Here is a 13,237-nt window from a genome sequence, read left to right as displayed (position 1 = left end):
ACAGTTGCTAAGAGGGTAGGTCTTATGTCAAGTGTTCTTGCTGTCAAAAATAGTAATAATAATAATAATGGGAGGAGGGGCACCTGGCTCAGTGGGTTGATGCCTCTGCCTTCAGCTCAGGTCATGATCTCAGCGTCCTGAGATCGAGTCCCACATCGGGCTCTCTGCTCTGCAGGGAGCCTGCTTCCCCCTGCCTCTCTGCCTCCTTGTGATTTGTCTGTCAAATAAATAAATAAATAAATAAATAATAATAATAATAATAATGGGAGGAGGAGGAAACTTTGGAAGGTGACGAATAAGTGTCTGGCTTTGATGGCGGTGACAGTCTCACTAGCATATACTCAACCTCAAATTCACCGAGTGGCACACATGAACACATGCTGCTTCCTACGTGTCAACTGTACCTCAATCAAGTGGCTTAAAAACAAACAGGAGCGCCTGGGTGGCTCAGTGGGTTAAAGCCTCTGCCTTTGGCTCAGGTCATGATCTCAGGGTCCTGGGATCGAGCCCCGCATCAGGCTCTCTGCTCAGCAAGGAGCCTGCTTCCCCCTCTCTCTCTGCCTGCCTCTCTGCCTACTTGTGATCTCTCTGTCAAATAAATAAATAAAATCTTTAAACAAACAAACAAAAAAACCACAACCATTTCTTTCTTTTTTTTTTTTTTTTTTTAATTTAAGTAGTCTGTATACCAAATGCGGGGCTTGAACTCACCGCCCTGAGATCAAGAGTCATATGCTCCTCCGACTGAGCCAGCCAGATGCCTCCCCAAAAAACCCATTTCAGTGCAAATATTTTCAACTGGCTCAAAGGCATAGGTGCTCAGACACATGCTACTTCTATGTTTTATTCTGACCTGATTCTGAAAGCCGGTTTCTCACAGATTCCAGACTTACAGTCCTATCTGCATGCCCCTTGCCTGGCAAGTTTTGCACTTAAAACTTTTTTCAGATATTCAAAATCTTTTCAGATATACTTTACCAAATGAAACATTATATAAAATATAGTACATAGATTATATACAAAATACCTTTCTAAAATCTACAGTATCTTTACAGCATCTTTACAGTAACTTTATAGTCTGTTGGTGCAAGAGAAAATGGTGCCCAATTTTCTTTCATTTGTTACTATTTTGTCATTGGTAAGAAAACTGGAATTTGGAGCCCCTACTACACAGAAGAGTATAAGTTCCAAAATTTTCTTATACTTGGCAACTCGGTTTTTTGAGAGTCTGATTTTTTTTTCTTAACAAGAAATGTTCCCTTCTCTACCTCTCTCCTGTGTTCCAGAAGGACCTAGCATGAACAGTGTATGTGTAAACTTCCAAATAAGGCAGTTTCTCACTTTAAACAGACTTGCCCTTTAGGTAGAGAATCAATGACTTCCAGGGGCACCTGGGTGGCTCAGTCAGTTAACTGTCTGTCTTTGGCTCAGGTCATGACCCCAGAGTCCTGGGATTGAACCCCCATCAGGGTCCCTGCTGAGGGGGGAGTCTGTTTCTCCCTCTGCTCTTCCTGGGGGGTGCCCGAACCCTCTCACTCATGTGCACTCGCTCTCAAATAAATAAAATCTTTTTAAAAAAAGAAAAAAAGAAATGCAACTATTAAAAAAAAAAAAAAGAATCAATGACTTCTGTTAGTGCTATCTGAATGTTTGCATCCCCCCAAAATCCATACTTTGGAATCCTGATGCCTAGTATCACGGCATTTGGAGTTGAGACCTTTTGGGAGGCCCTCCGGTCATGAGGGTGAATCCTCTTTAACGGTCTTAGTGTCCTTATAAAAGAGACCCCCCCCCCCAGCTCCTTAGCTCCTTCCTCCACAGGAGGACACGGAGAGAGGGCGCCAGCCACGAAACAGGAAGCAGTCCGCATCAGCCAGCACACCCCATCGACCAACCCCATCATCCTGCTTCTCCAGCCTCCAGGACTGTGAAAAATAAAGGTCCGTGGCGCATTAGCCGCGCAGTCCGTGCTGGTCTGTGACGGCAGCTGGGACAGACCAGGAGAGCCAACAAACGCCTTTTACTGGGAACAGGAGCGATTACCGCTCACAGCACTTAGAACATTCCAGACACAATTCCATACGCTTACACACAAGCTGACTCGACCCCCCAACCCTGACGGTTGGTCCCACCACCGCTCTGGCTTCACAGACAAGGAAACCGAGAGCGATAACTTGCCCACGATCACCCAGCCCACTGAAGGGCCAAGACTCTGAACCCAGCGGTCTGGCTCCGCAGTCCACACCCGTAACCTCCACATCAGGGGCCAGCAAAGTCTTCCCATAGAAGGCTAGAGGGCAAATATTTTAGGCCTCAGAGGCCAGACAGCCACTGCCACAGCGACTGAACCCTGCCCATGCTGCATGAGAGCTGCCACAGACCACGGCTAAACCACGTGTGTACCACGCTCCAAGGAGACTTCATCCATGGGCACCAAGACGTACACTTACGTAATTTCACAGATGATACCGTATTTTAATTTTTTCAGTGGCTGAGAAACGTGAGTGCCATCTGTTGCTCACGGGCTATGGAAAAAGAGGCGGCAGGCCAGAGTGGGCCACTTGGCCAGCTCCTTCCAGCACCACGGAGCGCCGCGTTTTTGGGCACCACCTGAGGGGCTGGCCCATAAACTTCTAAACGACAAGGAGACGAGGAGGCTGACAGCCAACACTTACTGAGATCTCACTGTGGGCCACGCACCTTTATGTTTTTCTAGGCACTTTCCGCGCATTCACTTAATCCTTCAAAGAACCACATTAAGCCAGTACCATTATCATTCCCATTTTTTTTTTATTTTTTATTTTTTTTTTTTTGACAGAGAGAAATCACAAATAGGCAGAGAGGCAGGCAGAGAGAGAGGAGGAAGCAGGTTCCCCGCGGAGCAGAGAGCCCGATGTGGGGCTCGATCCCAGGATCCTGGGATCATGACCTGAGCCGAAGGCAGAGGCTTTAACCCACTGAGCCACCCAGGCGCCCATCATTCCCATTTTTATAAGTGAAGAAAATGTGGTCATTTAAGTTGCCCTGAGGTTACACAGCGATTAAATGCTAACACTAGCATTGGAACCCAGACAGCGGCTTCCTTTGCCACGCCTTGACCGGGACACCAGCAGCCCCGACTGAAAGGTTCTACTCTGACAACAGCCATAATGCGTGCCATCCACTCACGCTGATGACAAAACAAGACCCACTGGGCAACATGGCTTTCAGATAGAACACATTTTCTCCAACTCATGTCCCGACCAACCTGCTTCATTCAACGGTACGTGAACCACCCTCGACTGGGTACATCCTATTCTTATTCCCACTGTCAGCGTGGACATGTGCAGACTTCCCAAAGGGTTTTGAAATATCACACTATACCAGAGAGAAAACATAATGGTAAACCCAGTGTAAGAATTTAATCTGGTGGTCTGACTCTTAATCTTAATAAAGAGAGAGACAAGGAGATTAAAGGCAAATAGAAGGGGCGCCTGGGTGGCTCAGTGGGTTAAAGCCTCTGCCTTCGGCTCAGGTCATGATCCCACAGCCCAGCATTGGGCTCTCTGCTCAGCGGGGAGCCTGCTTCCCCTCCTTTCTCTCTCCTTGTGATCTCTGTCAAATAAATAAATAAAATCTTTTTTTAAAAAAAAGGCAAATAGAAAACAAAAGCAATTTTATCCTTACACAAAAATACTTTATATTAATACTCCATATGAAAAAAATGAATATAAGCCTGTAATAAGAAAAAAAATGCACTAAAGGGATTTTTCTTTGGTTCAGTTCAATCAATTTTTAAGGCATATGAATGAAAAACAGGTAATTTTTTCTTTTTGGTGAAGTCTACCTTTTTTACACCATAAATTCTAGCTTTTGAGGCTCTACTCCTGTTCCATCTAAATAAAACTTTTAAAGTATTCTGATTTCATGTCAGTTTAATAAACTTTAATCCACAAAGCAAAAACTTCTAGGAAGGTATTCATAGGAAATGATCAGGGATAAAGCACACTTCCAGGTATAAAAGTGATTATCGTAATACTATATTAAATAGCAAAACACTGCCTACAAGAGAAGCTCATACATTCCTCTACCAAATATTTTTTGAATCAGGACTCGCGGGTGGAACTGTCCAAAATCCCTGCCTGTTTCAAGTGTACTTGGAGCAGAAAAGCAGATGCATTAAGTAAATGTAATGTATGTTGAAATGTGCAGAGTTTAAAAAAGGAGTAACGCAGAGAAGATGTGAGGAATCTGGGTGGGAGTCTTTAAAGCTATAGATAGAAGGTTCGGGAAAATGAGAAGGCAATTTTCAAGGAAGCAAAGTGAGTGATGGAGAAGGATGGAAAATGTGAGCGGTGCAGAGGACCAGGTCGGGTGGGGCCCTGTCAGCACATGAAGGATGCGGCCTCCATTCAGGGAAGCCACCGGAGGGTTCTGAGCAGAGAGCAACGCAGCAGTTAGAACAGAGCCCACCTGGCTGCAGCCCTGGGACGTGACTGCGGGAGCCTATGTAGAAGCAGGAAGTCACGGGAGCAGAGTCGAGGGGCCAACTGTAGGATAGTAAGGACCGGGCAGCGACAGAGGAGTGGGCACGATGATAATCGTCAGGCTACGAGCACAGCACGAAAGCAGCACTGACAGGGTCTGCAATGAGGCAAACATGGGCGGCAGGGAAAAAGAGGAGACAAGAGCAACGCAGAGGTTTCTGCTTGAGCAACTGACAGCATGACACTGCCCTGGCCAGAGCCAGAGACATGTGGGAGCGGCCGGGCGGGGGCAACTGCCAATGGCAGATGTGAATGTGTTAGGTCTGAACTACCTGCTCGACATTCAAGAGGAGTCAAGTTGGATGCACTGGCCTGGAGCTTGGAGGCCTGTGGCTAAGTTTTTATAGATGAGAACGGGCGGACCTCCTCAGGGGAATGTGGACAGAGAGACGAGAACAGAGAGCCAAGAACACCAGCCAGTGAAAACTGAGACGCCAGGAAGGCAGGAGGAAGGCTAGATACCTGCTGTGCTCTACAAGTCAAGGGGGAAAAGGGTCCCACTGGAGAGCAAGGGATGAGCTATTTCAAGGGTGGGCAGTCACCTGTCTTTGTAAATAAAGTTTTATTGGAACACAGCCCTGCCATGCATTCACATATTGTCTGCGGCTGCTTCTGCTCTAGTCGGCAGAGTAGAGCAGCTGCAGCAGAGACCTTATGGCCTGCAAAGCCTAAAACATTCACTTCCTAGCTCTTTACGGTGAAAGTCGGCCAACCCCTGAGCTACCTCAAATGCCAGTGAGAGCCAAAAAAGACTGAGGACTGGACAGAGCATCTGGTAATGTGGTGATCACTGGTAACTTGCTTAAAGTAGCCCGGGTGGGACAAGTGGAACCTGATTCGTTTATGAGCTGGCTCTCATATTTATGAGACATAGAGGACAGAAACAGACAAAACTATCCGTTAGCATTTTAAGAAGCCACCCGATCAAGTGAGATACAGACAGCTTCTCACACCGTACCAGCGCCGCTCTTCCCTCCTCTGCCTGCCAAACATCCCCTTCTCCCTTCAAACCATAGCTCCAACATTACCGCCTTGGGAAAGAGACTCTGCCGTTCCCTCACAGGCAGCTAGAAGCCAAGAGCTCCTCTAGTCAGCTCTCACCTGCACTCGAGAACCTTGTTTGCTTCCATGACTCTCCACCAACAGGCTGTGAGCTCCTTGAGAGCAGGGACTGGGGCTTAGCCGTGCGTGTCTCCAGGGGTTGGCACCAAGTGGATATCAAACCCACAGTACAGCACAAGCAGCTGTCATGCTCGCCCCAAGAGTACCTTTCCGCTCCACCAGAGTTCCTCTGAGAAAAGCAGCACAGGGAGGGGCTGAATCACTTCACCAATGAAGAATGAACACCGAATGGGATGAAGAGGAAGCAGGGAGGGAGGCCCTGGGCTACCCCTGTAGCCCATCACTCACCAGAATGTGAGGAAATGGGAACAGCTCCCAGGACAGGTCTCTTAAACTGAAAACTTTTAAAAAGAAAATAAACATTATTAAGTCCTGAAAAGCAAGACTGCACGTCAGAGAGGAGAGTGGAAATGCCAACTCACCTGAGACATGGCTCTCAGTTCAGTTCCTGTCCCTGCTGCCTCCTGCTTCTGCCTCTTCTCCTGGAGAAGGGCAGTGTCCCTGGAAGGAAGAGCTGGGGGAAGAGAAGGGAGTCGCTGGAGAGCGAGTCTACACCACGCTCCTGACCAGCAGGCTGGAAATGGTCCCTTCCGGCTGCGTCTCAAACCAGGGCCGTAAATCAGAAAGGGCTTCAACAGGTGGAGAAGCGGACGCTCGGGGACGAAAGGACCGGACCAGTTTTGGAGGCACTGATCTGTCCACGACTGTCACTCTACCGAGGGACTGCCACGGCGGGAGAGGGGTTTCTCTCTCTGGGAGCATGAATCAGGATGGTGTGGGGTCAGGCTGACCCTGGGCGAGTCACGGTCCTTCCCGGCACCGCCGCAGGATGCCGGGACTCAGGGCAAACTTGGAAACCCCTGCATTCCTCCGACCTGCCAGCCTCAGAGCCCGGGGACAACCACCCACCAGCACAGGGGCCCGAGCGGCCCTGTGCCCCAAGACCGCACTGTCCCCGAGCTCTGAGGGCGTGAATTCGCCCCCGTCCCCAGCCCCGACCACCTGTCACCCTCACCTCGGTTCTCAGGCCCCGCGGTCAACGCTCCTCGCTGGCCTCTGGATGGGGAGCCATTCCTCGCGCGCGGCCTTCCCCGGCCAGGGCGGGCAAAGGCAGCCGGGGTCCCCACAGTCCGGCCTCGGCCCGCCCCGGGCTTTGTGCGGGGAGCGCAGCGCCGCGGTGGGGACCCCCGCCCGTGGGCCCGCGCGCCCCTGCCCGCACTCGCCGCCCGCTGCATGTCGGCGCGGCGAGTGGGGTCGTTCCCCCCACCCACCGCGGGTGCGCCCGGCGTCCAGAGGGCCCCGCCCCACGCCGCCCCGCCCCGCGCCCACCGCGGCCGCCGAGCCCCCGACCCCGCCAACAGCCTGAACCCGGGCCCGGGGCCGCCGCCGGAAGTGGGCGTGGGCGGCCACCGCAACGCCCCCCGGGAAGCGTAGTCCCGGCCAGGGCGGCGGCGGGACTGAGCGGAGCGCAGGCCTCAATGCGCCGGCCCTCCCCGGGCCAACACAGCGTCCGCCGTCTCCCTTAAGGGCCGGCCGCTTCCGGCTGTTCGGGACCGCGGCCTCCGGGTGGCTGTGGACACCAGGCCCGAGCCTGGCCGGAAGTACAGGCCTCCCGACGGACGGACCGCGCCCCACGGGCTTCTGGGAGTCGGTGCCGGGTTCGGATTCGCGCAGGCGCAGTTCCACGACGGGGGCGGGACTGACGGCGAGGGGCGTGGCCGAAGGGCTGAAGTGGGCGGTGCTAAGGCGCGGCAGGTGGCTTGCTCCTCGGGTGCGCGTCCCACGGGTGTCCCCGCCGACCGAGGGAGAGGACGCGCGCGCCGAAGGGCAGCGCTGGGGCCTTGCCGTTGTCCACAGTGTGGTTGTGCTGGGGGCGTGTGAGCACAACTTGCCTTCGCGTCCGATTCGCTGCGCACCTCTGACCCCAGGTGGGTCCCCATGTCCCTGGACACTCGGGCCTATCCCGTCCCCCCACACCCGTCCTCCAGATGCCACTGCCCCTGCGCCTGTGGGTCCTGCACCTGCAAGGCCTTCCCCCAAAGTCGGGGCTAGTTCCCACCTGTCACTCTCATAGATCGCTACCCAGTCTCTAGTCACAAATGCCACCACTCACCTCGTGACTTTTAAAAAAATCTGCTGCATAAGGGCGCCTGGGTGGCTCAGTGGGTTAAAGCCTCTGCCTTCGGCTCGGGTCATGATCTCAGGGTCCTGAGATCGAGCCCCGCATCGGGCTCTCTGCTCAGCGGGGAGCCTGCTTCCTCCTCTCTCTCTGCCTGCCTCTCTGCCTACTTGTGATCTCTGTCAAATAAATAAATAAAAATCTTTTTTAAAAAAATCTGCTGCATAACCTTCATCGTTGTCTGAGTTAACTGGTGTTTTTCCACATTACGTGTTTAGGGCCAGTCTTCCCTGAGCCGTCCAGAGCTTTCTGGATCCCTGGAGCAGAAAGCCTCTTTCCGCTCAGGGAACACCCTCCCTGAACAAGAGCAGGCCGCTGTTGTTACACTCACCATCATGGGCCCCAGAGGCTGCCTGCCGTTATATTTATTTGACATTTTGTAACATTATTTAAGACAGAAAAGAGATGAGCTGGAGGCGGGAGGAGAAGACACACTGTGAAGGTTTTCTGTATCTTGGTCGCAGTAGTTACAGGACTGTAGGAATTTGTCAAAATAGAATTCTACACCTAAAGTGAGTACGTTTTACTGTACTAGCTTTTTAAAGCTCATGAAATTTTACACTTGACCTCTGTGTGTAAATATTTTCTCATTAAAAATAAAGTTGTAAAGCCCTCACTGGCATAGAACTGAATTTAAACCACTTGAATTAAAAGACTTCCTTTGAATTAATAAAATGGCACTGGCTGGGGAGGGGGCTTAATTATGAAGCAGCAAATAGAAAACCATGGGTAGAGAATATAACCTGTTCTTTTCTTTCAGAAACTGGCCTTGGGGTTATGATTGGTGTGTAAGACTTCTCTTCCACTTTATATAATGCCATACTTCTCCTAGGCTTGACCAACATCTCAGTTACTCAGGGATAACCTGATGCAAACCATCAATGGCCTGGGTGGTATCGCAAGTGTCTTCCATTTCCACTTACCGTTTATCATTGTGCATGACAGTTCAAAAGGTGGACTGTCCATAATACTCCCAAGCCCCAATATCCTATTTATTCTTGCCTGTCAGGATCAGTCACTGTAGCTTTTTTGTCCTTCTAGTGGCAGGAGACATATGGAACGGACAGAGGTCATTTGGCCTTCAATGCAGCCATTGTTGTTCCTGATCTGAAGACTTCCTCCCAGGACTAAAACCTTTACACAAGCATAACTCAGAACGGGGAGACAGAAACTAACAATTTTGAACATGGAACATTATACCCAGACATGGCAATTAGCACAAGGAAATGCCCCAACCATAATATTTTTCCAGTAACTTTGTAAGCAACCCACCCCACTCCCACCTTTAAACTTTGTAAAACCAACCACTATGTTTTTTTTCCCTTCTTTTAAAAAAATCTGCTCTCCTGATAACAAGAGCTTTAAATGGCCAGGAGGCATTCAGTTTCTGATTTAATGACACCATTACTGTTTGCTGTAATGGAAGAATTCCTCCATTTGATGCTAAAAACAAACCTCCATATCACCGGAACCCAGAAGCATGAGATAAAGAACCAAAAGTTTTAATGTGGGTCCTTCAGTATACACCTACCCTTTCTTTAGGATTTTTAATCCACTCCTGATTAAAAGTGTCACTAAGTGAAAAAACTGTTTAAATGGAAAAAATTTCCACTATGTTTAATATAAAAATGATGAGGCTTTTACATCCCAACCCTAAGTACACAATTTTTGCCAATAGAAAAATAGATCAACTGAACAATGAACACAAGCTTATGAGAGTAAGAAATATTGAGAGCAACAAATACAGTTAATACATAAAATGTAACATGATGAAGTTCGTTGTACTTGCTAGAGTGGAAACAGAAGACTTAGTGGGTGGTGGTGCAAAGGAGTCATTTTTTTCAGGAAGAACACTCCTCTTTCTGCTCCCCCCTCAGTGTTTCAGCCTCTGGGAGGGGCTTGAGGTTATCTTGCACATTTCTGCTTATAAGTAGTCATGTCACAGAAAAAGGCAAAATATTTAGGCAAATAGAGGCCAAAGTGATACAGAACATACCTATTGCTTGTTGTACGTGTTAAAAAGCACAATATTCGGGTTCACCTACACACGGCCTGCCATTCAATGTGTTCCACATGATAGCCTCTAACTAAAAACTGTTGAGTAAACTGGTTACTTGTGCTTTGTCTGAAACTCTACGTTAAAATACTACTCTTCATAGCGTACTTCATGTATCTACTTCTTAGTGATGGGGAAGGCAAGGAGTAGCGACTCACTCCTCAATATGCCCCCCAACCACTGGGCACACAGGGAATTCACTAAGGTGGCAGTTCCCAGTGTGGTCTTGTATTTTGATTTAGGCTAGCGTGAATGTTACCAAACCAAGTAGGAATAATAAATTTTGTCTATCAGGCTTTAGTCAGGAAACCCAGACACCATGAGGTTCAGTAGAGGGAATCTGACACAGGAAACTAATATAAGGTCCTGGGAGAGTGAGAGGAAGAACAGGGAGGCAACTCGGATCAGTTACAGGAGAGCAGAGGGTGGAGGGGATATTACCAAACCAGGAACCAGGGCCACTTAGAGCTAGACAGATCCACAGGGATGTCCCTAGCAGGAGGTGGGACCATACTAAGGGTTGACTGGAGGGAGGTAGGACAGAGGCGATGTAGCTATCACCATAGCCACCACCAAAGCAGAGCAAGTGAGAGAGAAATACCCCGGCTTCTCCCCAACTCCCACTTTCTGGTATATTGCTAGTGTCCCCCACTTGGTAAACCAGACAGAAAACCAGTTGTCAAAGCACTCTGGGAAACGTCACCCGCAGAGCTTAAACACATGCAATAGTGTAGAGCAAGGGATAAGGCAGAAAATGGATCTTAGAGCCAAAAAGCAAAACTGGCAGAGGAGCTCGCAGGGCCTGCTCTGAGCTAGAGCACGGCAAGAATTGCCCCCATCATCCCCCAGAACAACTACAGTACATGTCCTTGTAACCTAGACTTCTTCCAAAAGTGCTATTTCCTTTCCTTAATATGCACTTACCTTGGTAAATGGCTGCAATTCTTCAGGGAGCTGTAGGAGTAAAAGTCGTAGTGGTGTTATAGGAAGGTTTTCCTCAGGAGCACCCAGCCTCCTGTCCACACACCCAGATCTGGGAACAAGGTGACAGGCAGTTTCTAGCATGGGTGATAACTGGACTGCGGTCTCCGTGACCAAACGTCAAGTGTTTTTAGACAAGTAACAAAGTAAACTTTCAGCGGCTGACTACTGATCTCGTTTGTAGACCCGCTGGCAATCGCAGTCAGCAATCTGTCAGGCCATCGGCGGTAAGCTGGTAGTTTGACATGAGGCTTCCCAAGGCCAAGAAGTGTGTGCATCCTACATGCAGGAAGTTTATTGTAATGTTACAGATGTGCAGCACGCATTGACAAATGATAGGGAAATGCAAGGCTCTTGGATTGTCAGTTCTGTATAGCAGTCGATTCTCTTAGAATGCCTTTGTTGACTTTTACCAACCTATGCTTAAAACTGACAAATGGGTAAAACTCTGACAATGTCGGTTGATATTTTCATTTACGTTAAAGAGTAAGATCAAAGTGAAACGAGGTGAGGACATAGGTCAGAACCTTGCTCGTTATGTCAATGACAGGCTGAGCTCTTTGCTAAGTAATAGCTTTTGAGTACCAGAATATTTCCTCTACTTTTTGCACAATTCACAACTTACAGACATGACACATTTTTAAGTTTAACCTGATTTACTAACATTTCCACTGTCAACTTTTAAAGTCAACCAGCCTTGATTTTGTGGTGCACGCTGTTAAAGATTCCCATCATATTTGAGTCAAAGTTGCTAACATGTTGTCACTGAATGTGGAGGTGGGAAGAGATGCAAAGCAGCAACTATTATGTGGTATGTCCCCCTGCAAATGTTAGTCATAAAAAAAATATGGCAAATGCTCAAAACTCAGTTTCCAAACTATTGTCTGTGTTTAATACAACTTACTGGTTATAGTAAAAATTTAGACAATAACCTATAAACATATGTATACAATACATACAGGGTACATATGACCCAGTACAAACATGTATTTACATGTATATATTTCTACACACACACACACACATATATACACACATACATATATACCTTTTAATAACCAGTTCAAAAAATCTCTAAAAATATAACAGCTTTTACAAGCCAGAATGAGCCTGCCCAAGTGTACCACAAAATCAACTTTGCTTCCGGAGTGTTGCTGCTAGGGCTCAGCGTTCCCTGGGCGGCTGCCCTTGCTGGAGATTAGAAATCCCTTCCCGAGAGCAGCCCCCCTTCCCAGCATGCCACATATCTTAAGGCTGGCAAGTAAAGTGCTCTCTAAAGAAGTGATGCTTTCCTCGGGGCGCCTGGGTGGCTCAGTGGATTGGGTTGCTGCCTTTGGCTCGGGTCATGATCTCGGGGTCCTGGGATCGAGCCGAGCCCTGCATCGGGCTCTCTGCTCCGCAGGGAGCCTGCTTCCTCCTCTCTCTCTGCCTGCCTCTCTACCTACTTGTGATCTCTCTCTCTGTCAAATGAATAAATAAAATCTTTAAAAAAAAAAAAAAAAAGAAGTGATGCTTTCCTCATGGCACAGGTTCAAGGAAAGGCATTTTGGCCCTGTTTCAGGAAGCCTAATGACAAGGCAAGTGAGAAACTCAGACATGAGAAAGCAAGGTCAGCATCCCAAATTTTCTGGTTCCTTCCTGTGTATCAGGCAAGGTCATTTCTGTGCTTTAAATATCATTTAGTTTCAGTCTGGCCTTATGAGATTTGCATGTATCTACTCAGAAAATTATGAGAAAAGCAATAAACTGCACAGATTAGCACATCAAATATGTAATACCCTGTCTGTATAGCATAAATTCAGCCCAGTTCCAAAATTTATAATCTAGTATCTGAGGTCAAGCCCTATGAAAACCCATTTCTGCAGCCATTTTCTTGATTCTGATATAAATGTTGATACTTGGCAGAGTCTCTCAACCCTTCCCTAACCTCCTATATCAATCTCTAGGCCACTTTAGAATCGGATTTTCTTTCTTTTTTAAATCAAAGAAGCCACAGTATTGGTGAGCTAAAAGGGAAAGAGGCTAACCTTTAACCTTCATTCCCAGTTATCTCAGGCAAAGGATAATTAGTTGGCATGGTTTCTTAAGATTTCTTATGGGCTTAAGAGTTTTAAAATCCACAAATTCTGCCACAAATTCTCATTCCAGTAACCAGGATATCAAAGATGTCCCTTAATGTCAAACAATTTACTTAAGAAATCTGCCAAAATTGTGAATTCCCTTGGCATTGTAGCTCATTCTTTGATATTTAACAATCACAGAGCTACAAGGAAGCATCTTTTAATCATGTTACCAAAATGGCTGGTGTTCTAGTCCATGCTTTAAAGCAAAAATTTTTTTTAAAGTCATTATTGCTTTTGCTTTATATTTTCC

General features: G+C 47.9%; 1 protein-coding gene across 2 annotated transcripts in view; it reads right to left on the bottom strand.

Moving 5' to 3' along the window:
• LOC123930989 (zinc finger protein 470) overlaps positions 1 to 13,237 on the bottom strand; it is a 71,715-nt gene that overhangs the window by 35,623 nt on the left and 22,855 nt on the right. For both annotated transcript variants that reach the window (XR_006816196.1, XM_045987580.1), the window contains exons 1-2: positions 6,664 to 7,247; positions 6,071 to 6,162 (exon numbers count right to left, since the gene is read on the bottom strand). Coding sequence is in view for 1 of the 2 variants with exons in the window: in XM_045987580.1 (XP_045843536.1) it covers positions 6,071 to 6,162; positions 6,664 to 6,883 (312 nt within the window). In the remaining variant the exon portion in view is untranslated. Of the gene's footprint in view, positions 1 to 6,070; positions 6,163 to 6,663 lie in introns of those variants that run through there.

This window comes from Meles meles, chromosome 19 (genome assembly GCF_922984935.1).
Source record: "Meles meles chromosome 19, mMelMel3.1 paternal haplotype, whole genome shotgun sequence".
NCBI classification, from domain to species: domain Eukaryota; kingdom Metazoa; phylum Chordata; class Mammalia; order Carnivora; family Mustelidae; genus Meles; species Meles meles.
This window is presented reverse-complemented; position numbering and strand designations above follow the sequence as displayed.